The following is a 27192-nucleotide window of genomic DNA, read 5'->3' on the forward strand; positions in this document are numbered from 1 at the left end:
ATAATAGAAGAAGTCTATTGAAAATGGCTTACAACATCTCATGTCACTTGGTTTGTATAATAAAAAAGACACCCATGTTTGTTGTTAATTATTAATACAAAATTATTTCCCTGCATAAACAGTTAGGAAATACCAAACCAAAAGAAAGCTTGATGTTAGAATGCCTGTTCTGAATTACAGCCTCTTACGTGAGTGGTCACACCTTTTCAGACCCTTGGTCAGATAATAAAATTTTGTATATATAGTAAATTTCATACGAAGTGGGCACTGTTATAATGTTCTCTTTATCACAGAACAAAATAAACTTGACATTTCATAAAAACACCACAAAAAGCCCAGTGTTCCAGCTTTATTTGCATTCTGATCCCAGGAGTTTTGCACATATATTGTGAAATCGGGTGGGGGGTTGTTGTTGTTAATATGATTAATATCCAAAATATGCACCTTAACATGAAATAATGTGTCAGTAATATCATCTGATAACATAATTAACTTTATGCAATTGATTGGACTCGATATCAACACCATCAGCTGATTGCTTTAGAAAGTTTTCTGTATTTTGTCATTATAATCACATGCTTTGTATTTATTACAGATATTAGTTTACCCAAATCAGCCACAATTTGTTACACAGCTGCTCTACTGAAAGCAAGGGCAGTAGCCGACAAGTAAGTCGATATTAACATTCTTAATAAACTTAATCGCTGAGCTTGGATGATTTATTAATTTGCCAGGAATGACAGTATCATTATCAAGGGAAATAAAAGAACTTTTGTGAACTAGATGTTCCAGTACTTTGTTATATAGTTTTTTTTATCAATAATGGCAAGAAGTTTTGGGGTAGTTGAAACAGGGTGATCAACAATTTCTCTGCCTGTATTGATGCAAGTGGGGCAGCTTGATTTAGTCTTATATTCATATTATGTCTGGAAAAAAACTGTTACACAAAAACCGCTTGACAGAAGCAGATTAAATTTGGTACACATTTGTTTAGTTGTTTAACACAGTGGATGTTGAAGGTTTTAATAGATATCTCCCCAAAGAGTTAATTTTAGTTGTTTCCCTTTTCCTAACAAAACTTTTCTTCACAAGAGTTAGTTCCCTTACCAAGACTGATGTACAGTACACTTTTATTAGAGAAATCTCAACAGGATTTGTTGATCAGTGATGGGCAAAAAGTATGTTAAAAATGGATCATGACTTCATATGAAAAAATAAACCAAAATTTTACCAAACGTGACAAAAGCATCCTGGTATAAAGAATATTTAGATAGATCTTCACTAATTATACTGATCTGCCGTCACTTATGGATGCTGTTAGACAAATTTGTAAACCTTTAAATGACCTCTTGTCAGAGGATTTGTTGATCAACAATAATGCAGAAAATAAAATTATATGTAAAACATACGCATGTATACCCTAAACATATAATATGTAAATAAACACCAACATTGAGGCAATTTACTTGTTTAGTTTTTATGATTTATAATATGCAAATGTTAAAAAATTATAATTGAAACTTAAATGATCTTGACGACAGATCACAGAAGTGCATATTAAAACTGATGATTAAATTCAGAAATGCGTTTTAAGCAAAGTAACTTAAAGTGTGTTTAGCCCAACCAAATCAAAACAGTGTCTGCAGCTCTGATGCATGCCAGTGAATAGTTACATGGAAAAAGGAAAACACACCCACCAACCCACATATATGGCATGGTGAGGGGCAGTGATATACAATTCCTCTCATTAAAGAAAACAGTGTCAGTTTTGATCAAACATGGAATATATCATCAAGATCTTGGACAAGTTTGATAAAGAGAAAGATCATGGATAATAATGAGTTCATCTTTCTTCCGATTTTTCTGACCTTGTCACCAGTCTGGAGGTCAGATTTCTGATCCAGTTTTAATCAGACTTGGAGTACTAAAATATCGTCAGGATCTTGGGTGAGTTTTATGATATGCAGGATCAACAAGTTGATCTGGAATCTGTTTAGCAGAGCTTGTTACCGCTTTGGCCATATTTCTAATTCGGTTTTCATCAGACTTGAAATATGGGTTGATATCAAGATCTTGGATGGGTTCAGTAGCGAGATCGACACATTTTGATGATCCAGTTTTCATAATGAGCAGGATCCATGCATATTAATGAAGTGATCTTGCATCTGATTGGCTGAGCTTAATAACACTGGGGAATCATATTTTTAATCAGAGTTTGATGGGATTTCAAATATAGGTTTTTATGATGAAGATCTCGGGTGAGTTTCACAATGCAAAGGATTCACACATTGATAAGGGGATCTTGCATGTAATTAACTCAGTTTGTTGCCACTCTTGGGCCCAGTTTTGATCAGACCTGATGATAAAAAGGCATACAAGATCTTTAATGAGTACAATGATGGGTAAAATCTATGCATAATAATGAGGCGATTCTGCATCAAAGTGATTGAGCTTGTCAACACTTTAGCAACTCTATTTCTGATCCTATAGTTCAGTCAAACCTGATAATCAGATTATATCATCAAGATATATAACATGTTTTATCATGAGCAAGATCTACACATATAAACGAAGTGATCTTGTATATGATTGATGGAGCTTCTTACCTCTTGCAAGACTGTTTTTGTGCCAATTTTAATCAGACTTGTTAAATCGGCTAATAGTGTCAAGATATTTAATGTGTTTTTTGTGCAGGACCCTCGCAAATTCATGAGGTGTTAATGTATTAGTTACCTACATTATTTTTAAACTTGAGGCTGGGGTGGGGGGGGAGTTTTGATCGAATTACGTAAATAGGCTTATGTTATTAGTGAAAGTCATGCATATTAATAGTGTGACTTTGAATCTGATTGATCGAACTTGTCAACAGATTAAGCTTGCCTTTATCTTTAACAAAAAATATTTTTATTGGGATATAATAAAATAGGTAAAATCAACATGATGGATAGAATCACCAGAAAGGAGGTAATCACCAAAAAGAATGAAATGGATTTGGCATATGTGCAATATTTTTATAATCAGTATTACTTTTCTGTATTAGACTGTAATCATAGATCTAAGCAAGGAAGAGTGTACAGTCAAATAAAAAAATAACATTAAAAATGGAGCACAGCTTATATTTATTGAGCTAAATGCACTCTTGTTGACCATGCAAATGTGTAAAAAAATATATTGATTTTAAATACAGCATAATGAAGTTTTATAATCAACAAATGATGTTGTAGACCTGTAAACTTATTTGAATTTTTTTTAAAGAAGTAAGGACTTTCTTTGGGGGAAAAAGACAATTTTTTATGGCAATCCAATAAAATGCCCAGAATTAGAATAATACATTCCCTGAAGAAATGATAAATAATATCAAACAGTAGGCCAAAGTTTTTTTTTCCCTTTAAATATTTAAATCTATGATTATACAGTAAAACTGAAAGAAATAATACTGAATAATTTTTTTTTGCATATTCCATGTCGTTCTGGTGATTGCCCAAATCAGCATAATATAATGTATGGAGATAGTTGTTGTTGTTGTTATAGGGTTTAATGCCATTTTTCAGCACAAGATAGGCTATACCTGGCAGCCAGTATTAATGGTGGAGGAAGAACCCGGGGAAAACCTCGGAAAGAACCACCAACCCATGAGAAGCTACCGGCAAGCTTTCTTACATATCCACATTGGCTAAGCCCGAGACTCGAACCCACGCAGACAGAGGTGAGATGGCAGTGATCCATGATGGAGAGCGCTTTAGACCACTCGGCCACTGTGGGAGATAGTAGCATATGTTGTGTTCTTTCAGTACTACATAGGCCTGTTTAGTGAAATGGTCAGCATTTAAGTTATCGAAGTCAGGTGAGTGATGTCAGGCCCACCTGGGCCTATTGTTTTATGATTAGACTCCAATTGTTTAAGTTCACATGATTCCTGTTGCATATCAGTAGGGACTGACAGTATCTGTAGATGTGAAATATGAGTGGTTTTTATTTGGGTATTGAACAAAAGTAGTTCCCAAATACTAGATGTTTTATTTAATCATGTATTGCTTGTGAAGTATAGTATGATACAGCTTAAACAAGTTTTCTTAAATTTTGGGAGGGAAATACTAAAGTTGAAAATTCATTTGTAACAATTACTAAATTTGTGACAGTCACTGAAAGTATTGTCCCATCCCTGTTGATAGCATGCTGCTTTTATCACTAAAGTCATATATTTAAAATGACGAGTGAATGAATATATTCAGAAGTAATTTCAGTCAATGTGTTACATCTTTCTGCAGATTTTCTCCGGATATAGCCTCAAAACGTGGCCTCAGTACAGCAGAAATGACAGCAGTAGAAGCTATACACAGAGCAGTGGAGTTTAATCCACATGTCCCAAAGGTTAGCTGTGTACTGTGTTGATAAATAAATTTTGTTTGGTATGAAATGTACAAGTTGAATTTATTCTCTTTTTTTCTGTGTGAGCCTTGATGAGCTAAACGTTCTTATTAAAAGCCAACCCATTTCTTGGAAAATTTGTTACAGTACTATACAAATGTATGTTTCTATTTACCACATGACAGCATGCAGTCATTAGCATAAATGTATGTTTCTATTTACCACATGACAGCATGCAGTCATTAACATAAATGTATGTTTCTATTTACCACATGACAGCATGCAGTCATTAACATAAATGTATGTTTCTATTTACCACATGACAGCATGCATTCATTAACATAAATGTTTCTATTTACCACATGACAGCATGCATTCATTAACATAAATGTTTCTATTTACCACATGACAGCATTAACATAAAAAGTAGCATATTGGTTCTAAAATAAAGTCTGATGCCTTAGGCTTTTTGTTTCATGGATTCCTTCTTTAAGACCTTCTTTTAAATACCTTTTATGCATATCATTTTATCCTGGAATTTATAATATAGCCTCAGTATTTCTTATCTTCATCTCTGTAAATAAATGCTATCATTATTAAAGCTTGTGGGGAGAGCTCAACATGCTGGCAATGTTCAGTTTTGGGGTTTTTGTTCACAACATTTCTTTCAGTGTAATTAAGACAAAGTCGTGAGAGGTGGACAGATGAAATTCATAAAGCATGTTGGTTTTCATATACCATTTTGTCAATGTATTGCACATTATGATTTTATGAGCAAAATGCTTGTTAGTAAAATAAACAGAGTTGACACAAACTTGGAAAATGCTTGAATTTTTCTTGTGACCATGATTTATTTGATAAAATATATAGAAAATTACTAATTTACTGACAAAAAGATCAGGGAAAAAATGAAAGATCCATTAAACAGTTAGAAATTTGATCCTTCCAAATCTTGATCTCATTGTTGGGTCGGGTACATATTGATCACAACTTCCAGTTGTGTTACTTATGCTCTCATTCGTACGCTGCCTCATTTGGGATTGTAACCACCTTAAGAAGTTGTTGTTGTTATTGTAGGGTTTAACACCATTTTTCAGCACACAATAGGCTATACATGGCGGCCAGTAATAATGGTGGAGGAAGAACCCGGCAAAACCCTGGAAGGAACCACCGACCCATGAGAAGCTACTGTCAAGCTTTCTCACATACCCACATAGGCCTAACCTGCGACTCGAACCCACACACACTGTAGACCACTCGGCCACTCGGGGCCCCACCTTAAGAAGTAAAAGAATAAATACCCTGTTGACTGAGCCATTAAGGCTGATAAAAAAAAAAGTCATTCAAGATCTATGAGATGGGATGCATATTTTCAAACAAAATTGATATAAATATTATACATGCTCTATGTAACAGTAAGGCCAAGAGCCATGTGTTGTGTTTGTCGAAATACGTTAAATCAATGTTAGTTGAGATCTTTCATCATACTTATGGTGGATACATTACTAATGATTTAAATATTGATCATGGTAATCAAAAATCAGAGTTTCAAAGCTGGATGTTTTTGGCCCTCTTGCACTTAAAATCATTCAGAATGATAGGAAATTGCATGTAGGATACAGTATTTTTTTAAGAGTTTAAAAATTTTCTGAGTTTATCGTAGTTTAAACTGTCAGTTGCCGACTCACATGGCAAATAACGCCCAAAGGGCGTTATGTAAGCTGTGTGAGTCGGCAACTGACGGTTTATACCATGACAAACTCAGAAAAAACAACGTTAAACTCTTATAATTGAAATTTCAATTATTCATTATGTTATTTTGTTTGCATCATTAAAAAACAAAAATCTTCATTAAGCGTAGTAATACATGTTTGGGGTTTTCTGTTATGTAGCTATATATAGCACTTGGGATTGTCCTGCTTGATCATAATAAAGTCATCATAATACCAGTCCTTCAACCAATGGAAGCCCATGTAAGGAATTTGAACAATGCTACCATGATTTTTTATATTTTGCCTTCATGGACACGTGTATTCAAAGTGAGAGCTCAATATTTAAAGTCACAGTGTCATGGCTGTAAGAATGTATGCGTTCGTAGACTGACTGAATGTGATTTGGCAGATTCATCACTCTTATGACACATGAATGGTATAATTTCACTCTTCAAAATCCATTTTCGTGTTTATAAACAGGCTGGACTAATACATGTATGTGTATGAGGTTAGGTTATAGAAAGTATGTGATCAGTTTTGTTAGTTCAGACATACGCATACACACACAGTTCTAAAATAATTGAGTACTTATTTTATCCCTCTAGTTATTCCATGATTTGTTTAGTGACAATGGTTCATAACCTGATCCCTCTCATCAAATGTGTGACATCAGTGTTGAAAATAGACTGACACACAAAAGGACAGATGCAAACAGAGGCAATTGCTGATATAGAATGCTCTTGGTGGAAGAAGTTATGAGTTTTTAACTCTGGGGTTCAAAACAGCAAGACAATTTAATTTGTTGAAATTTTTTGTTTATTCTTTACACACTTAACTAAATATAGTGTAATAATAATTACAATACAGCAATATAATATCACTATAAAAATGAAAAATTGTATGACACATTCATGTATTTATTACATTATTATTTATACTTTTATCTAACTATTTGTTATGCATTTTCTTAATTTGTCTATAATTATTCATTGGAAATTGCTATATAATAAAAAACCAGAAGTTGTACATTATGTTTTGTAAATTATTATTCTAGCCTTGATAGTTGAGATGGAGCACTTAACTTGAAAATCATGTATTTCCTTAACTTGTTTGCACTTACTCTTTTTAGTTGGAACTAAACTGGAAGGTACAGTTATTGAAATGACAGATGGATTGTGTAATGAAACTTGTCATAGAGTTCATTTTGTTATGTGATATTTCTTGTAGGGGATTTTGAGCAGATTCAGTAACATTTTCTTGAGTAATACCGCTTGAGTTTGTTGGGTCATTTGAACATTTATGGTTGCATGACATAGTATTGCTGAAGAGTCATGAGCAGACAATACTACATTTGAACATACATTGGAAAGAATTACTCATTTGTTGTTTATTTTGAGTGCTGGTCCTTGTGTATGGTTTCAGTGATTGTTTATTGGAGTGGTCAGACAGAGACATAATGTGCCCAGCGGGAAGGTTGGCATCTGTCATTGCATTCAAAGCTGTGGCAGGAAGAGTGAGCAGTATATCTTGCAGATATATGGGCATTTTTGCATATGTCAGGCATACAACTGCTAAATTGTCTCTTTCCAACACATCCTGTGGTCTACCATATTTGACACAATTGGGGATTTTCAAAAGCATTTTTATCAATATGAAAAAACAGTGATTCAGCTTTTTTATTACTGTCTGTGAGGTAGTACTTTACTGACCAGACTGGGCAGTTTTGACCACCAGTTGCATACATTCTTTTGTCAGAAGTTGCCTCCTTAGCATTTAAGTCTCCCTGATGATTTTTTTTGCATGGGTTTGATGGGTCAGACTGACATATTCAGCCCCTGTTTCATCAAACCTGATTTCAAGACTGTTGGGTGTTAATTGACTGAGGAATTCTAATCCACGAGTAACATAGTGGATGGAGAGGTATAACCAAATCCTGTATCTGAGTGTGATAGGCTTATTTTGCATCAGGTACTTATTGATTGCATACATGTCTGATGGAGGAATAATGGGTTTGTGTTGAGTTGATCTTGATAAGCATGATTCTTTGTGTTCAACTTTAATTTTTCATTTAACATGTCATTTGCTTTTCTACACTCAGGGTCTGTAACAGTATTGATTTGACGACCACATTCAACCTGAATGAAGCGATTAATAGCAGCCCAGACATTTTTTAAGTGTTTTTATGGTATTCCTTAGCTAGGGCTTCAGGGAGCATCCTCTTATTGTGGTGACCTTGGGGGCTGTTTCAGCATAAAATATGGCCAACATTTGGGCCAAATGTGCAGGCTCAGCTGACTTCAGATCAACCTCTGTATTCTCTTTGCACCATTCTGAAATTCATGTTTTTCAGCTTGGTAGTATCTAATTTTTAACATTTGAAATATTTAGATCTTTGGGAAGAAATCATTCATGCATATCTTCTTTTCATAATCTGTATATACTAGTATATAACAGATTTGTTACATTTTTAGGCTCTTACAAGTATTACTTTAAAGATAAAGTACACTTTATTCACTGCAGAGCAAGTCAAGTCTCATTTTTATAAAAATGGCATGAATGATTTAAATTATTCTTTCTTTCTTTTTGCGTAAAAATAAACAACATATTGCCTTTTCATAATATATGATTTAAGAAAATAATAAATAGAGAAAATTAAGTATCAATCAATATTATTTAACCTTACACTGATGAACAGTCCAGTATACTAGCCATTATTATTATTGTTGTTATTATTATTATTATTGTTAATTTACTATGATTATTAAATGCATGAATAAATCTACCTGCGAAAGTGTTGTAGCCCCATTGAGTGTTTTTCTTGGTAGATTTTGAGTACCGCTGTTCAGATATGTTTAAGAGATCTTCCTCATTAAGTGATTTGAAGCGTTTTAGTTTGTGGTCATCCTTGTGATCAAATGGGAACTGGACTGGTGTTGGTTCATTCAAACTAAATGGTAACTTTGTGATACTTCTTTCACTTCAAAAGGCTCGTCAGATATGGATGGTTCAAAATTTTCAGTATCTTCCTGCATACAATCTGTCTGACAAGGCAAAGTTAGCGAAAAATCTCCAAATTCTGACATATCAGTTTCAGTGTTGGATAGCTATAATACCGTATACCGGTGACCTTGACCTAGTGTACTTCAAACATTTTTATCCATATTTTTCACAAATTTCTACAAAGAAAGAATGTTTTTGTTCATAAAAGATGAGAAATATCAGTTGCTTTAGTCTTTCAGATTAAATTTATTCATTTTTTTTTTTAAATTGTAAGAATGTTCTTTTCATTTAATGCTTACTTCGTGTCTGCCTTCACTGGCAGTGTTTATCTTATGCTGTGCACGTGACTATTTATAGAAGTGGGTATTCTTAGAAAAGTAGTTCTCCTTACAGGTCATACAGAAATAAACGGAATTCATTTTGATCAGATGGTAACATTCTGACCAATGGAAATGTTACTTTCCTTTACCAGCTACTGGCATTGCAATTATTTATAGTTAATTAATGAAATAATGTTAAGGACCTAGTGCCAACTACATAATTTTGTGTTTCTAGTACAGAGATCCTCAGTAGTGCATGCTTTCAGTCTAAAGCAGATCATCTGTAAACATATCTTCCCAGCTTTCTAAATAAATTCAGTTAACTTAGGCTCACTCTAAAAGCCCTTCGGTGACCCCAAGAGTTGTGTTTCAGTAACCTACTTGACCATTTGTTAGATTCACCCAGGAGATTGCCACAGAGGAGGGGCCTTCTGTCACACCACAGTGTGGTCTCTCCTCCACAACAGCCTGCTCACCCTTACACTTACATCTTCACACTTAGTTCATTTCAAGCAATCAACCTACCATGGCCAGTTATCAAGCAAGATTGCCAGCTGCATAGTAAAGCAAAGAGGAAAAATTATTCTAGGGTTTGTGATGTGAAGTGGAGAATCTTCTGTAATTGGTGTTGTGGAAAACGCATTTATCCTATTTTTCCTTCTTTAAATGCTGTTGCAGACTTTCTTCTCGTCCTTTTTTAAGGAAAGAGGATGTTCTTTGTCCACTAATGAGACCTTTATTGCAGTCATTTCTAACAATATCAATTTCTCACAGGGTTCTGCCATTGGGTCTGACCCTTATCTTTTTGATCTCAGTGATTTGTAGCTTCAAGGACCAGTATCTCGCTCAATAATGCCATGATGGAATCTTTTATATTTTCCTTAGGCATTATCAGAATCATCTCATTTTACCTTTAAAGGGTTCCTCGGATTTTTCAGCAGTCTCCATTTTTAGGTTGATTGTCCTCACTACCAGGATAATTGTTCAGTCCTTCACTGAGAGTGCTCTTTCTTTCACAAGAATTAAAGTCCATAAAGTTAGGGCTGTTGCTACATCTTGAGCCTCCTTTTTGGATGATGTTATAAGAACCACCTTCTGGTGGACTTAAACAGCTTTCTCCTTTTACCTTTGATCTTTGGTGCATCAAAGCAAAGACATTTTTTTTTTGTGAGTCCTATAATGGTGGTGCAGTGTGTGGACTACCATCTACCAGCATACATTAGTGAACACTCCTGCTGTAAGAAGTGCAGTTGTCTTCTATACCAGATTTGCTGAGGTCATTACCCTCCATCCTAATGGGTAAATTCAGCAATGCAGAGTTGCTGGTAATGAATTACTGCTAGTAAAATGGTGTGAGTGTGTGTTTGTGTGCATGTGTTAAGGGGTGAGAATAAAACAAACTTTATTGTGTAATATTTACCTGCTACTATTCACAGATTCCCTCCCTCCCTCTATCCAGCTCTGATGTCATTGTCTCTTGGTCCAGGTCAAAAGAGGAAGGAATTCCATATGTTGGATGTGAGATAGAAATTAGACTGGGATCATGTTCTTTTCAATTGTGGCCCTCCAATTCTTATAGTTTTAACTGTGGATTAGTCCTGGAAAAGGAGGCAATGCAATCAATACTAGCAAGAAAGTATTACATTGTTGAGTTTAATTATAGTGGTGTGTGCACAATTGTGCACTTTTTTCTGACTGCACTGCAGCCTGCTAGTTGTTCCTGGGGAAGGGAATGGTGCCACCTCCCCCAGGCTTTTATGGATTCAAGGAACCCTGATAGTTTGGCCTCAATCTGTGGGTCCATAAAGGTCCCTTACAGTTGAATGGATGGCTGTCATTAGTGGGAAGGAGAGCTCGGGAATGGTCCTGCTTGCTTTACATCGCTGGTTTCTTGTTGCATTTACCTGGTGTTTCTTGCAATTTTTTTTTTCTTCTTCAAAATGTTCTAAAAAAAGGGGGGGGGATGTTCTATGCTGTTTATAGAGGTTCTTAGTAGAAATCATGTATGAAGAGAGATTTTCAAGGTTATTATGGTATTACTAGTCGAGGTGTTATGGGTGTGCTTCCTACGTTATGTTATTTATAAGTTTTTAGATATTGGAAAAACTAAACTAGCAAGCAGTTGTGGAAGGTTTATAGGACCCAAACCAGCAACCATTAACTGCTTTAACTGCCACACCACCGAAGATCTGCACCACGTATTCAATATATGCCCAAAATATCAACCCACTCTGAAAATATTTATCAAAAACCAAAAAGAGATTGGATCACCACTCACATACTCAGAGTTACTTATGAACTCTAATAAAAATAAACAATAAGCATATAAAAATATAAATAAATTCATAGACTCAGCAGGACTTAGGAACAAAATATAATTACTATCCCTACAAAACCAAAAGACCCAGTAACTAGCTAAATAAATTTAGAAGCCACCACATAAAAATCCGTAACATATCATTAAATTTTATACAAGTATTAATAAATAATTCACTTATGAAGCACCTATAAAAAAACTTAAGGAAACCGCAAAATCGGATGTCCTAGATGTCCTTAACGAACCGAGTAACCAGCTAGGACTCTGGGCCTTGATGTCCTTAACAAACCGTGTAATCAGCTAGGACTCCTGTCTCTTGCTAAATAAAGTATAAATAACATTCAGTCTCAAAAAACATTAATAGATAAATAACTTAAAGTATTACATTATTAAAATTAATCTTACCAGTTCACACAATATATTACATTTGTTTTCAAATTTGATCTAAATTTATGTATTCTTAGGACTTTTCTGGTATGCAGTAGAAATGTATGTATTTCACAGACATGCAACTAGTTGGTTTTGGAATTGTTCACTTTATTTGCATTTTTCCTTTTTCTTTTGCATTATCAGTATCTTCTAGAAATGAAGAGCCTAACACTTCCTCCAGAACACATTTTGAAGCGTGGTGACAGTGAAGCCGTAGCATATGCCTTCTTTCACCTCCAGCACTGGAAGCGAGTAGATGGGGCTCTTAACCTTTTGCACTGTACATGGGAGGGCAGTAAGTTTGACAGGGGTTTACTTGTTATAAACCCATCTTGATGAGATGTATTATGTCTGTTCATCTGTTCATTACAATTGTGTGTCCAGCCCATAACTTTTCTAGCCTGTGAGAGGACTGGATAAAATTTGACTCAGATATATACATCACAGTTAGAGAGTGTGCTGAGTACAATAGTCAGGACCCTGTCTCAAAAGTGAAGGTCAGCATTAGGGAAAATGTGACACTGAGACCTGATTCAATATCTGAGGTGCAACTTTTGAATTGCTGAAGATATTCGATAAATCTTTCCTCGAATGTGCATCATGACAGGACAGTGTGTTGAGTTGGGATTGTGGCTGAAAGGCTGAGGACGTGGCAAGAGTAATTGTAACCCTGTGACCTGTTTCCAGTGTTTTACAATATATACTCACTTATAAGTTCAGTCTAACTGCAAACACCATAGACCCTGATCTGCAGTCACATAATGCACTGGCAAATCATGGCCTATTGTTTGTTGTACTGATAGTGCCTGAAAAAGATGCATAGACACAGATATTCTGGCACATTATGCAATGGCAAATCTATGTTTGCTCAGTTTGCAGTTAACTTGGCATATAAGCAGGTATGTATGGTATGTCCCATTGTTGTATTCTTTCCATGTGGATTTTTAAAGAGCATTAGGGATATTGTGGAATTAGGAATTGTGCTACGTTTCATCTGTCTGTCAGCCTCTCCATTACTACATCTAAATGGCAGTTTCAAATATTTTTTAACCATACTTAATTACATGCAGTGAGTACAGAAAGATTCATCATATATATGATGGATTTTGCATTATGAAGCCCAGGTCACTGTATGGGAGAGAGGGGTCCAGGTGAGCACATAAAGGTTATTGGGGATTGAAATATGAAGCAGATAGCATGGCAGGCACAGTGGCAACTTAATGTTCTAGTGATTTAAATGACTGTACATGGGAAGGTAGCAATTTTAATGTGGTCTGATATTTTCTTAGAATTTGAATACGGTACTCCTTAAATGAATACCTTTTATGTCATGAACATTTGTTATCTTTTAATGTACTTACCAACGAAAAACTGTAATGAATTTTCCCAGAATGTATCTTGTTGTCTGTGTTTGTTATTATTAATTACAATTTGCGAGAAATTCCTTGATTTGATGTAGTCCATCTACAGACCAGCCAACCCCTATGATTGGACTGTAAGTCTTAAATTATGGACTTAGAGAACAGTAGCAAAAATTACAAAAATACAATCATTGTACTCAAATCCCGATGCTGGCTGTTTTGCAAATCAGGACAGAGGTACAAAAGGGATATTCAGATTCTTAGAAAAAAGGCTAGAAAGGCCAATTACATTTATTGGACATCATGTGTTAATTTGAGCATGTCTCATGGCAAAAGAGATGACTGCCATTGCCACGTTGAGTTTAAAAAACACTAACAAAGATTGCATAAAGTTGAGAAGTCTAGCAACAAGCAGTTGATCATGGGGTTTAGAACTGCAGGTTCTGAAACTGTACGGGAGGTAAATAAGATTTATGTGTTCTTTTTTGTTGAACATAATGTTCACCATTGCTACCAACAGTATCAGATCACACTCATGTAAATGCTTGTTTTCCAATTTCATCCATAACAGAATGCAGTATTTCAGAAAAATGTAGATTGCCTTACTGAGAAGGTCATGTTAAGATTGGCAGGTATGCATCTACCACTAGATGTTGGTGATGGTGGTGGTGGTGGAGGTTCACTTTAATCCCCTAAGTTATCCAGAATTTCCCTAATGAAGATGTGTTTCTTTCCTTACAATAGCACTGAATAATAAAACTAATCAGTACTATTAACCTTTTTCTGTGGTGACTGTAATGAATTTAATCTTTGCAGTAAAATTACTCAGAATATCGTGATTCAGTGCCAGCAAACTTATAATACCCTGTGACAATCCCATTTCTTTCTTCTGGCATGTACAACAAGAGTAGATGTGTTACCAGTAACATAGGAAGTCACTAGGCAATATTTTCTCATGTCATAAATATATTATGAAATTATTGTGTCATCAGTTTCTTTGTTATGACACAATTAAACTTTTTAAAGTGTATCTTATCAGGTGTACTCTTGTATAAAATAATAAAAATGATGAATAAAGTTTGACAGGGAAGAAAATCAGTTTTAATATTTTGTTGGTTTTTTTTCTTTTCATGTAGCATTATTTGAAGGTTTGATATTTGATGCTAATTATAAGACTGATCATTTAATAAACAGGTAATTGTGTACAATCTGATATCTTGGGTGGCATTGTTCTAACAAAGCTACTGATGTTTATATCAGATGGTACACATACTGTAATGTATGATTATTTTATTCTTCTACTCATTTTCTACTTTCAGCCTTCAGAATGATTCCCTATCCTCTGGAGAAGGGGCACCTGTTTTACCCCTACCCCACATGTACAGAAAGTGCAGATAGAGAGCTACTGCCCGGTAGGGCCTTTGATCACTTCCTTATACTGTGGGGAAACAGCAGAAATAGGATCAAACATGAAAGTTTGTTTCATTTAAAGCTGAGGAAATTAGTTGACTAATTTCACTTCTCTGCAAGCCTTGTGAGCAAAGAATTGGCATTATTCAACAACCATTTTAAATTTTTTATGAAGTGAACACAAATATAGGATTTTTTTATTTGTAAGTTGAAATACGCTGCTCCCTCACTTTAGCACACCTAATTTATTCATATCATGAAGGCAGGTGTGTATCCCATTTTGTTTCTTACAGCAAATGCAAAAAATCAGCCTGCTATTTGCTCAATATTAACAAACCACAGTCAGAATTAGTAAATGAAATTTCAGTGTATTCCTTATTGTTTTTTTTATTACAAGCAAAGATTAATGCTTGGAAATTTGGTATCATCATGAAATTTGCAATTTAAATCTGAAATCACATATTAGGTATTTCTTTTACAAAATTAATATTTCTGTAAATAACACAATATACATCAAAATGTCAATAAATAAAAATGCTGGTAAATGCCAAATGGTGGCAGCACTGTGAAATAAAGACCAGGAGAGCTAATAGGAGGGTGTGTTTGTCATCCTACTGTGTTTGTTATCGATACTTTTCCTAAACTACAAGGAGGATTGACATGAAACTTTACACGCTCATTGATCCCATGATTTAATTTGTCCTCAGTGAAAATGGTCAGACATCCAATATGGCCAACATAGCAGCCATCTTTTAAAACATTTTTATCATGTAGATGGTCATACCAGCATGGGATTTTCATTAAAAGGCTTCTTGACCCCTAGTTGGTCCTAAATGAAAATGATGCTGATTTGACATTCAGTATGGTCAAAATGACGGTCATCTTGAAAATCTTGTTATTGCCACTCCCTCTGAATGGATAGACATAGCATGGGGTTTTAACTAAAAGACTTCTTAGAATGTCTAGTTGGTTTTAAATAAATGTTACCAATCTGATGTCTAAGGCTGCTATGGCTTTCATCTTAAATATCTTGTTAACAGTCTCAAAAGTCTTGTTACCACTTCTATTTGTACATGGATGGTCATATCAGCATGTGATTTTCATTGAAAGATTTCTTATGGTGCCTAGTATGTCATAAATGAAAATGGTGCCAATGTGAAGTCCAATTTGGCCATCCTGGCAGACATCTTGAAAATTATATTATTGCTACTCCTCCTGAATGGACTGTTATATCAACATGGGGTTGTAAGACATTCTCTTGAATGGATGGTCATATCAACATGGGGTTGTAAGACATTCTCTTGAATGGATGGTCATATCAGCATGGGGTTGTAAGACATTCTCCTGAATGGATGGGGTCATATCAACATGGGGTTGTAAGACATTCTCCTGAATGAATGGTCATATCAACATGGGGTTGTAAGACATTCTCTTAAATGGATGGTCATATCAACATGGGGTTGTAAGACATTCTTCTGAATGGATGGTCATATCAACATGGGGTTGTAAGACATTCTTCTGAATGGATGGTCATATCAACATGGGGTTGTAAGACATTCTCCTGAATGAATGGTCATATCAACATGGGGTTGTAAGACATTCTCCTGAATGAATGGTCATATCAACATGGGGTTGTAAGACATTCTCTTGAATGGATGGTCATATCAACATGGGGTTGTAAGACATTCTCTTGAATGGATGGTCATATCAACTTGGGGTTGTAAGACATTCTCTTGAATGGATGGTCATATCAACATGGGGTTGTAAGACATTCTTCTGAATGGATGGTCATATCAACATGGGGTTGTTAGACATTCTCTTGAATGGATGGTCATATCAACATGGGGTTGTAAGACACTCTTCTGAATGGAAGGTCATATCAACATGGGGTTGTAAGACATTCTCTTGAATGGATGGTCATATCAACATGGGGTTGTAAGACATTCTTCTGAATGGAGGGTCTTATCAACATGGGGTTGTAAGACATTCTCCTGAATGGATGGTCATATCAACATGGGGTTGTAAGACACTCTTCTGAATGGAAGGTCATATCAACATGTAGCTACAATGTCGTAGCCTCAACTTTATTTGTTGTGGTTGAGGCTATGAACTGATCCCATATCATATAATGGAGCAAAAAAAAATCATCACTAAAGTCAGAAAAACAAACAGTGTAGAAATCAACTACATAAGTATAATCATGTTGTGAAAGAAGTTTGACTTATTTTGAATTTATTAAGTCCTTACACGATAAAATAAATTGACATGGTTACTCTAACCTTATCCTGTCCGCCATGACAGAAAACGCGAGACTCTCGCCGTGACCCCATTTCTACGTAAGGCTTTCCAGACCATATTTTGGATATTCTGCACTATATTATTATCAATCAAGTGCGAATAATCACTTCTTGGTGGAATTTCAAAGCTGCCGATAAACCGTATTTACTTTTAATGCGCGGAATTTCTGACCCAAACAGCGCCAAATTTTTACTACGATTTGTTTACATTTCCAAATAAGGCGTCAATGTCCTTATATGGCACACAAACAAATGAGGCTGAGAACGGAAGTAATCATTATTTGAAATAATATGCTGGACAATCTAAACGAAAATATCGGCTGAAAAAGGTAAACGAGATTTTACAACTATTTCTACAATGATTTTCGATACTTCAGGTATTAAATAAGAGGGCTACTCAATTTATTGGATTACATGCAAGGAATATGTTTAAAGTGTTGTTATTAGGCTAAAAGAGCGCCGGGTGTGAATCACACCCGGTTTGCTCCATTAACACGTATATGCTCATGTTAGTACCCTGTCCACGAGGTACAAGTAAGGGTACTAATATTAGTACTGATCAACATGGTGTTGTAAGATATTCTCTTGAATGGATGGTCATATCAGCATGGGGTTGTAAGACATTCTTAAGATGTCTAACTAGTCTTAAATAAAAGTGCTGATCTGACGTCATGGCAACCATCTTAAAAATCGTGTTATCACAACTCTACCTGAACAGGGTCATGTTGATGTGAAATTCTAACCAGAAGACTTCTTACACTGTGTAAGTGGTCTTTAATGAAAATGGTGCTTATATGACAGTGTAGCTGCTACACAGTAGCCATCTTGAATTTTTTTTAATATTTCTACTCCAGAATGGAAAGCCATGTCTTGAAAATATTGTTATCTCTGCTTCTTCCAAATGGATGGCTATCTCAGTGTTGGGTTTTCACCAGCAGACTTATGATAACAAGCTAGTAATAAATTAAAATGATGCTAGTCATACATTCAATATGGCTGCCTTGACAGCTGTCCTAAAAATATTGTTCTCACTACTGTACCTGAATGGATGATCATTATGATATGGGGTTTGCACCAAAAGACTTATGTTGATGTATACTTTACTCTGAATGAAAATGGTGCCAAGCTGACAACCAATATGTGCACCACAGCAGCTAATGTGACAGTCTGGTTATCACTGAAGAATGAGAGATGGTTTCAACACACAGCAGTTAAAAGGAAGGAAGAAATGGTCTTGTCTTGAATTCCATGAAACTCTTTTTGCCCAGTACAGTATCAGTCCCTTTGTTAAAAATCAACATTTAACAGCACCAAAAATGTGTGATATATTTGAAGTTTTATGTAAAGATAGAAACTTGTAGAGAATTTTTAATATATATTTAAGCCATATAAGCCCCAGTCCTTCATTGTTCTCTTGCTTTCTTTCAGCTTTCCATGATATTTCTATTTACCCCAAGAAGGAACTGCCTTTCTTCATCCTGTTCACAGCAGGGCTCTGCTCTTTTACAGCATTACTAGCTCTACTGACCCATCAGTACCCTGAACCCATGGGAATTATAGCCAAGACAGTGAGTAACCTGGGCACTTTTTCATGTTTAGTGTTACAGCTTGTTCCAAATGCTTGGAACTTGCTGATATTTAACTGAGTGAGGCTCAAGCTGAACTACTAAAAGCCAGCTGTAGTTTGTAATATTGTAAGTGATAAAGAGATCATGTTCTCTTTCAATCTACATGTAAAAAGCATATTTTTATATTTATTATAAAGATATTTTGCCTCTTTTTTCTCTTTATTTTTTTTAAAAGCAGATTAGCATGAAAAGATACTGAGGTCCAGCTTTTATATTTAATAAGTAACAGAATGACTCGCATGTCAGACCATATGCAAAAATAAAGCTATAATTTAACAACTGGCACATGCAGAAAAAGCAGTGATCTTATTGCTTTATGAAACTGTGAACCATACATATGATTTTAGTCAGTAGTAGAATGGGAAGTTTGTCAGGGGATAACAAGTAATACAAAAACAGATGCAGAAAGTTGGGGGGTTTTTAAATTAAAATTTCTATACTGTTGCAACTCTGATTCTGACATTTCTTACTCTGAACATGCTCAGCCATATTTCTTTTGAGAGGGAAAAGAATTTCAAGAGGTTTGCCAGCTTGGAAACATCACTATATGGTCATAGCAAATTAGCTGTGTCAGAATGTGTGAAATTTTCGAAGAGTGATGTACCTTGCTGTTTATGCTTGTTAACATCATCCTGTCCACTTTTGCTTATGCTAAAGTACATTTTGAACAAATCGCAGAAATGAATTCCATGGTCACTTGTTTTTATCCAGCCCCATTTATTCTCCAGCAAATTTTATTTCATTTGATATTACATGTTTTCTTTATTTTTTGGCGAGGTTGAAGACTTATAATTTGCCCGCTTAAGAAATAATTAAACATTATCAGGACCAATTTTCATGACCGTTGTATATTTTTTCATTGGAATGAAAATGTCTCACGTCCAACACATAATTCTGACCCTTGGATGGAATTTTCCAATCCTACACTGATGCATATGAAGAATTCTATTCATATAAAGTGCCCTACACTATATACTGGAAATGCTTGACGCCATTCTCCCTTCAGCCTATTCCAGTAGCTTTCTAAGATTTAGAAAACCACTTCTCCATAGTTTGGTGTCTCAGCAAGGCTAATCTCTACACATCAATTAATATATAAACAACTTGCTTCAAAGACGGTTTTTCGTTGGAGAGTTTTCTTAAACAATAGATCTTTTTGTAAAAGTATTAGATTTTTGGTTGATTAATAGTAAGAGATTGTCATTCTGTTTTGATTAATTCTGTTTCACTATATATATAGAACTACTTTTATTTAACATGGAACAGAGTTGTAATGTTTCTGGACGTGGGGATATTCATAATTTGCAGACTCATATTTAATTGTTACTACCATATTTTTTTATAGGTATTGATGTATTATGATTATAATCATCATCTTTCCCTTTCAGACATTGAGCTGGATATACCTGCCTGTCAGCTATATTCTGGAAAAGCTTGAAGCTATTCTCCCTTCCAACCTATTCCAACAGCTTTCACGGATCTAGAAAACTTCACATCGCCCCAGTTCTTTGCCTCAGTATTGCAGATCTCTTTACAACATCAGAACCATGTTTCATATTTATTTAATTCATCAAATAATGGATAAGCAGCTTGCTTTAAAGCAGATTATTTTAAACAATAGATCTTATGTCAAATTTTTTAATTTTGGTTCATTCTGTTGCACTATTTTGGTACCGGTTTATGCTAATTTCCTACTGCTGTATTTGTTGTATTGATACACTCTGTTAAAAGCAGATCAAAGCAAATAAAGGGGGTATAATAAAAGGAGGAGCTCTTTATTGACAATTGTTTCCAATGCGATTATAAAAAGACTATTCAGCCATTAAACAGCACCATTATCTCCCTGGTTTTTCTCTATTTCCAGTGTCAATGGCAAACTTTTCTTAAATGTTTTAGGTCCCTGGGTAACTTATAGTGTTATGTCTGTTTTTGGACCCTGTTCTGCGCTTGTTATCACGGGAGAAGTGTATTTCTTATGTATGATGGTATTCCGATAAATGTCTTGAGAATTAAGATAACAGTTCTGGATTGATCAGCTGTTAAATCAGAACACTGGAACTTATATTATTATTATTTTTTTTTTTTTTTCCATTGTTTTTCATTAGGCATTCCTCCAAAAATCGTTATTTATCAGTTAAGATTATCTCCCTTTACAATCACTTATTTGAACCTATATGACTTTAGTTATTTTTTAAGAATTTCTATTTGAAATACTGATTTTAAAATATTCCATTTGATTTGCTCTGAATTCCAAATAAGTCATCTAATTAGTTGTACAATTATGATCCAGAAAAAAGTTTTCATTTCTTTCATCTTTCACTGGTGAAGCAGTTTGGAAGGTCATGAAATTACTTATAGAAAATTGCACTTGTTATTTAGATCCATAATTTCACCAGCTAACTTTTCTCATCTCCTCCTTCTGCCACAGTAAAGATGTTATTTTCTTAAAATGTTGGAAATTTATTTTTTAACACCCCACCCCCCACCCCCAAATAGAGCTAGTGGGATCTTTCTTGTCTTAATTTTACTTAAATTCACTTGGTTAAACAGCATTTAACATTGATATCTTTCATTCAGTGGTCCTGCCATAGTTTGAAGGATATAAAATGTACTATGCGAAGATTTTTTGTGGTTTTATTCTTTTCACTGCCATTTTCAACTTCAGCATTGTTTACTGGGTCATATTACATTTGAGCAGTATGCAGTGTTGGCCAAATATTGTGGTGTAGATTTTTTAGTGTTGATGTAGAATGCTGCTGCATGTTACATTGGAGCAGCATGTTTAAGATTCAGTTGAAGAGCCAAGTGCAAACATGATGGTAAAGATTCCATATTGATCCTGCAGTTTCTGTTCATAAAATGCTGCTGTAGTTCTTCCAAGATGGTGGAGATCTTGTGACTCAGTGGTTATAGTGTTGGATTTGCAACCAGAAGGGTACAGATTTGAATCCTAACATCAGATCAGGTACCACAGTGTGTCCAAGGACAAGGTAGTTTGCCCTAGTTATGTCAGCAGTAAATGACCTACTTGTGTTCCTGTCCCATACAAATGCCAAGCCAAACCAAAAATTCTTGACATCTTACTGAATAAAGGCAGTTAAATGCTGTGTATTGTTTAATTAAAGTTTCTATTCTGTTTGATTATTTATTCCATATCTTAAGAATTTAAATTCGTGGTCCAGTTTGTTTATGATAATTTTCATATATTGTAAACCTTGTATACTGGGGCATGATTCAGAATAGAAGTGTTAGGTGTTTAAAGTATTGAATTTTACACAGAGGTTCTTTGATCAGAACAAATGCTCTGTATATATTTCCATACAAGCCCGCATATATTTCCATACAAGCCCGCAAAATGTGCCAGCAGATTGTGTTGATTGTTCAACTGATTACTTCTAACAGCTGCGTAGATTCAGATTTGCTAGCACATTATGCGATACCAAATCTGGGTCTGTGCAATTTGCAGCTGGTCTCTTCCTAGAGGCAAGTATATACGGTAATATTTTCTCTGAAAAACACTGTACCTAATAGTCTACCTCATGAGGAATGTTTTAGAGTGGACCTTACTTGTAGCCAATTCAGATTTTGGTAAATTGTCACGAAAGTTTCCTTCTAAATGGTAGGTTAATCTGGTCTTTTATCTGTCTTGCAATATTTTAAAATTAGCCATTTTTACTGGTACAGTAATGTGTTAATGCCCTTAAAAGCAACAAAAGCAACAAAAATTAGTTTTGAGAGCCTTGTTTATTACCTTACACTTTTATTAGTCTCATGACATCAGGTCATAGCATTCTTTTGACACACTGTGGTATAGCACTTAACACATAGTCACATGACATAATATAGAATCTTGTGTTTGTATGATGTGAAATTTATGAAACTGTAAGCAGCTTGTAGTATATACTGTTATTCAACTCATTTCATAAATTTCACATCAAATGGACACTGTTTATGTTTACCTTTCTCAGACTTTGACAGGGGGTTATAGTTCATGTAACGAAGTCTGAAGTTGCACATACATATACAGATATGTTATTTTCAGGGTAACGGGCTTCATGACTGAAAGTCTTCATTGTTCATCTCGTCATAAAAACTCTTTACGTAAAGAAAATTTCATAGTTTGAAATTTATATACTTGCAGGTAGTCATGGGCTAGAAATGAAAATGCTGAAAAGTTTCTAATTCAGTACAAATTTTTGGGCATTACTTTTTCTACTTTTATTATCTCTCCAAATTTCAAATCCGCTATGAGAAAGTGCCATTTTTGTTTATTTAAATGCAAGTTAATGTCATGGCTTCCTATATCATATTTGACATTTATATACAAAAATAAAGTTTTAACATTTTGAATGTGATTTACCTTGGTTAGGCCTGTATAACAAAATAAATGGATTAAATGGTATGTAACCCTTTCAGAATTGTGTGTGATTTTAATACAACACAGTCAAAAATTTGTTCATTAGAAGATTGCATGTGGTCACCCCACACTCGTATGTCATGAAGAAATAAAACTGCCAATTCACAGAACTGAAGGTTGTGTAATGTTCTTATTCCTTTCTTTCTTCATAAATTCTATAAGCTTGAATAGTTCACTTCTGCAAATCCAAAATATTACATTTTGGTTTTTTTCTTGCTTTCTTGCATTACTAGAATACTACAGACTTTAATTGCTAGAATATTGAAAAACCAGATTTGTATATTTCCACACTTTAAATTCAACTTCTTTGACATGCTGAAAATGAGGTTGCCATTTAATGAAAAGTAGTGAGAAAAACTCTTCAACATCTCTCAGATTAGTCCTAAAAATTGATGACTTTGGCAAGGAGGAGATAACCTATTACAATACTCATAGTAATGAGATATTGTTTCATTGCCCTGTATCATTTAGCTCCTTGTCAGGTGTATCATATCTACCTGCATTTCTAAAATGTTTACTCCTACTGCAGTTGGTATTGGCTGGTTATGTAACTACTTGTTTACACAAATTGTTGGTATTGGCTGGTTATGTAACTACTTGTTTACACAAATTGTTGGTATTGGCTGGTTATGTAACTACTTGTTTACACAAATTGTTGGTATTGGCTGGTTATGTAACTACTTGTTTACACAAATTGTTGGTATTGGCTGGTTATGTAACTACTTGTTTACACAAATTGTTGGTATTGGCTGGTTATGTAACTACTTGTTTACACAAATTGTTGTTAGAATTCTTACACAGCCACTTTTAGTAACACCAGTTTTGTTACAGATGAAAAAATACAGATTTGTTATGTAATTCATTTGAGTTCAGGATTGAAAAATGGGACAAATGGAGTTTGTGCATATAGAAAACTATTTTTAGAAATAATTTTTATTGCAGAAAATACTGTTTTCAGTCAACATCTGAAGAGATATTTGAGCACAATCAGAAATGTATACAGTTTACACAGTATTTTTAAATATCAGCCTGGTTCTTGATTGGCTGTTTGATTGTTTGGTTCTTGATTGGCTGTTTGATTGTTTGGTTCTTGATTGGCTGTTTCAGTATCATAGGCACCTTTTTAGGCTGACCTTGACCTATTTTAAAGTCTACTTTTAGCCCACCTTAAAAGAAATATCCATTCCAAAAAACTTAATTGCATAAAAACTCGTAAAATGTACCAATATCCTGGTCCAGGCCTTTAGGATTCCATATGTGCTCGCTTGTAAGTGGACTCCAACTGCAAACTGCACAGACCGAGATCTGCCACTGCATAGTGTGCCAGCAGATCTTGGTCTGTGCAGTTTGTTGGGAGTAATTACTAGGAAAAAAAAGCATGGACCCTGATCTACAGATGCATTATGCTTTGATAGATCAGGGTCTTTGGACTAAACTTTGTATGCGAGTATCAGAAATGGAGTGCACTCCAAACATGTTATTTAAAGAAGAAAAAAACATATATAACTGATCCTTAGTGCAAGTGCATAGAGACCCCCAAATATTATTATTACCAAATGTACTCACAAGTCCAATTGCAAACAACAGGGATTTGGATCACTTGCCATGACACACTGGCATATCAGGATCTATATTTTTTTAGCTGTACTGATTACTCCAAACGAAATGCATCGACCTATTTCTGCCAGTACATCGTGTGCCAGCAAATCTAGGTCTGTGCAGTTTTACTCTGCTATAAGTGAATACAGATAGTACTCAGTTGTCCACTGTATGAGTTGTCCAGAACATAATGATACAAAAAAGAAGTATCTCCTACATTTGTGTGACCAGTTGACGACAGAAAACGTATGAAAATGTAGAATATGGTTATGATACAATTGTACACATTTTCTATAATGTTCAGGACAAGTCATGCATAACAGTTCTCTGGGCAGCAAGTGTAGGGTAACGTAATAAGTGTATTTATTATTTCAAACTCACCTGGCAATAAGGCTAAGAGAGGTTATGGTCAAGTCCTGTATGCAGTGTGCATCAACCTTTTTCTCAAAAACCACTCTGCAGTTTTGACCATTCGTGGCAGATTGTATTTTGGCATGAAAACCTTTCATACTTGTATTAATTATGCAACCACTCCAGTGGCCTAGTGGTTACAGCGTCTGCCACTGATGCGGGAGGTCGTGAGTTCGATCCCTGGCCGAGAATTACCAGGCATAAAAATGGTACTGACAGCTGCCTCGCTTGGCGCTCAGCATTAGGAGTTTAGTGTTAGGACTGGTCGGCCTGGTGTCAGGATAATGTGACTGGATAGGACATCATGCTACATGTCTGCAGGCATGTTGCCCCAGTGCTAGACATCATTATAAACTGCCACACTGCAGACATCGTTGCGATATGACTGAAAAATTGTTAAAGCTACGTTAAAAAATCCAAATCACACAGTAATTATGCCAGTAACCTTTTCAACTAAACCACTGAACACAACAAATTCATAAAAGCATCTTGGCATGCCATCCGTCATGGCTACTAAATATAGAAAATCCATCAACATGTTTAAGGACTAATCAACAACTACTGAAAATAATTTACAGGAAACGTGTACCATCCTGGTATGAAGGCTTTTCAGTTTTGTACAAATAATGCATATGCAACTTCAAACATGACTGGATACCCCGCCCCCTCCCCCCCGGTGGCCGAGTTTTCCCAGGCAGTCGCCTTTGTCACTTAATATCTCACCTCTCCCCGCATGGGTTCTAGTCTTGGGAAGCTTTCCAATAGCTTTCTGTGTGTTGGTGGTTTTACCAGCAGTCTTTTCGAGTTCTTCCTCCACTAAATATACTGGCCGTCATGTATAGCCTAGCATGTGCTTAAAAAAATGGCGTTGAACCATCAAAAGAAAAAGTCAAACAGAGCTGATATTACTAACAAGAGATAACTTTTATGCGACTTAATAAAAACTGGTTTACAGAATTTGACTAGACAGTAAGAACTGTGGCATGAAGCCCATCTCATGTCTGCCAAACAGTGCTAGTCAACCATCTAGAGGCGGCGTTAGGAGTACGCGGGGCCTAGGGCCGACCATGACCGCGCGGGGCCAGAGTATCGGTATCTCGATTGGTATGTTACTGGAAACACTGATTATGTCTAGACTAGATCAGCTTTCGCGATTTGCGTGCATTATGTGCGGCCTTTATCAGCGTTTCCAATTTACTGGAGAATATAGCTTGACAAACTCATAAGGACGACCTTAGGCCTGAAGCGCGGGGCCCCCTCAAGAGCGGGGCCTGGGGCGGTCGCCCCACTTGCCACCCAAACGCCGGTTCTGCAGCCATCAAATATTACCGAAGTTACTAAAAATATAAAAACATTTAAATGACTTCTAAAAACAACTGCTGAACAAAATTTGACGAAATCTGAAAGAAAGCTTTCTGCCATGAATACCTGTCAATTTGTTACGAATGATTCCTTTCCGCCAATAATTATGGCCACTGTTGAGCCGAACTAAACCAAATTGTATACAAACATTGTGCCAATCAGCCATCAAAAATGGGGATTATTAATAAAAAAAATATATTAACCTTCTATGACTTATAAAAAAAAAACACTAAGATTTTATATTTAACATAAAGCATCCTGGAATGAAAACCTATCAATTGTATGCAAAATAAAGGCGATCACCGCTAATGTAACTGCAGTTAATCAAAATTTAAGAACTCTGAACGAATTGAAAACTAATGAGGAGAGTTTTTCGCCTAATTTAATAAACGGTATTCAAACATGCGCTTTCAAGCTAGTTGATACTTCCACACACACACTACTTGACATATAGGTGATAAATCAGCCATTCATCCGTGGTGATGTCGATTTTTTGGGACATATCGTCCATCAATATCAACACAGATTTGGGGGGGTTGATTTATCGGACTGTTTGACATC

The 27192-nt window shown here is 35.3% G+C and overlaps 1 protein-coding gene across 5 annotated transcripts in view; it reads left to right on the forward strand.

Annotated features, from left to right (window-relative positions):
* Positions 1-23374, forward strand: part of LOC149787989 (suppressor of tumorigenicity 7 protein homolog) — a 132042-nt gene extending 108668 nt beyond the window's left edge. For 4 of the 5 annotated variants that reach the window (XM_089974267.1, XM_089974268.1, XM_089974271.1 and 1 more), the window contains exons 10-15: positions 596-668; positions 4269-4371; positions 12291-12441; positions 14827-14982; positions 18643-18782; positions 20231-23374. In XM_089974267.1, coding sequence (XP_089830393.1) covers positions 596-668; positions 4269-4371; positions 12291-12441; positions 14827-14982; positions 18643-18782; positions 20231-20326 — 719 coding nt within the window. In that variant the 3' untranslated portion in view covers positions 20327-23374. The remainder of the gene's footprint in view (positions 1-595; positions 669-4268; positions 4372-12290; positions 12442-14826; positions 14983-18642; positions 18783-20230) is intronic. The other variant, XM_089974269.1, reaches the window with a different exon arrangement.
* Positions 23375-27192: the final 3818 nt, after the last annotated feature.

The sequence above is a fragment of the Sinohyriopsis cumingii genome, chromosome 11 (genome assembly GCF_028554795.1).
Source record: "Sinohyriopsis cumingii isolate HCF-2022 chromosome 11, ASM2855479v2, whole genome shotgun sequence".
Taxonomy (NCBI): domain Eukaryota; kingdom Metazoa; phylum Mollusca; class Bivalvia; order Unionida; family Unionidae; genus Sinohyriopsis; species Sinohyriopsis cumingii.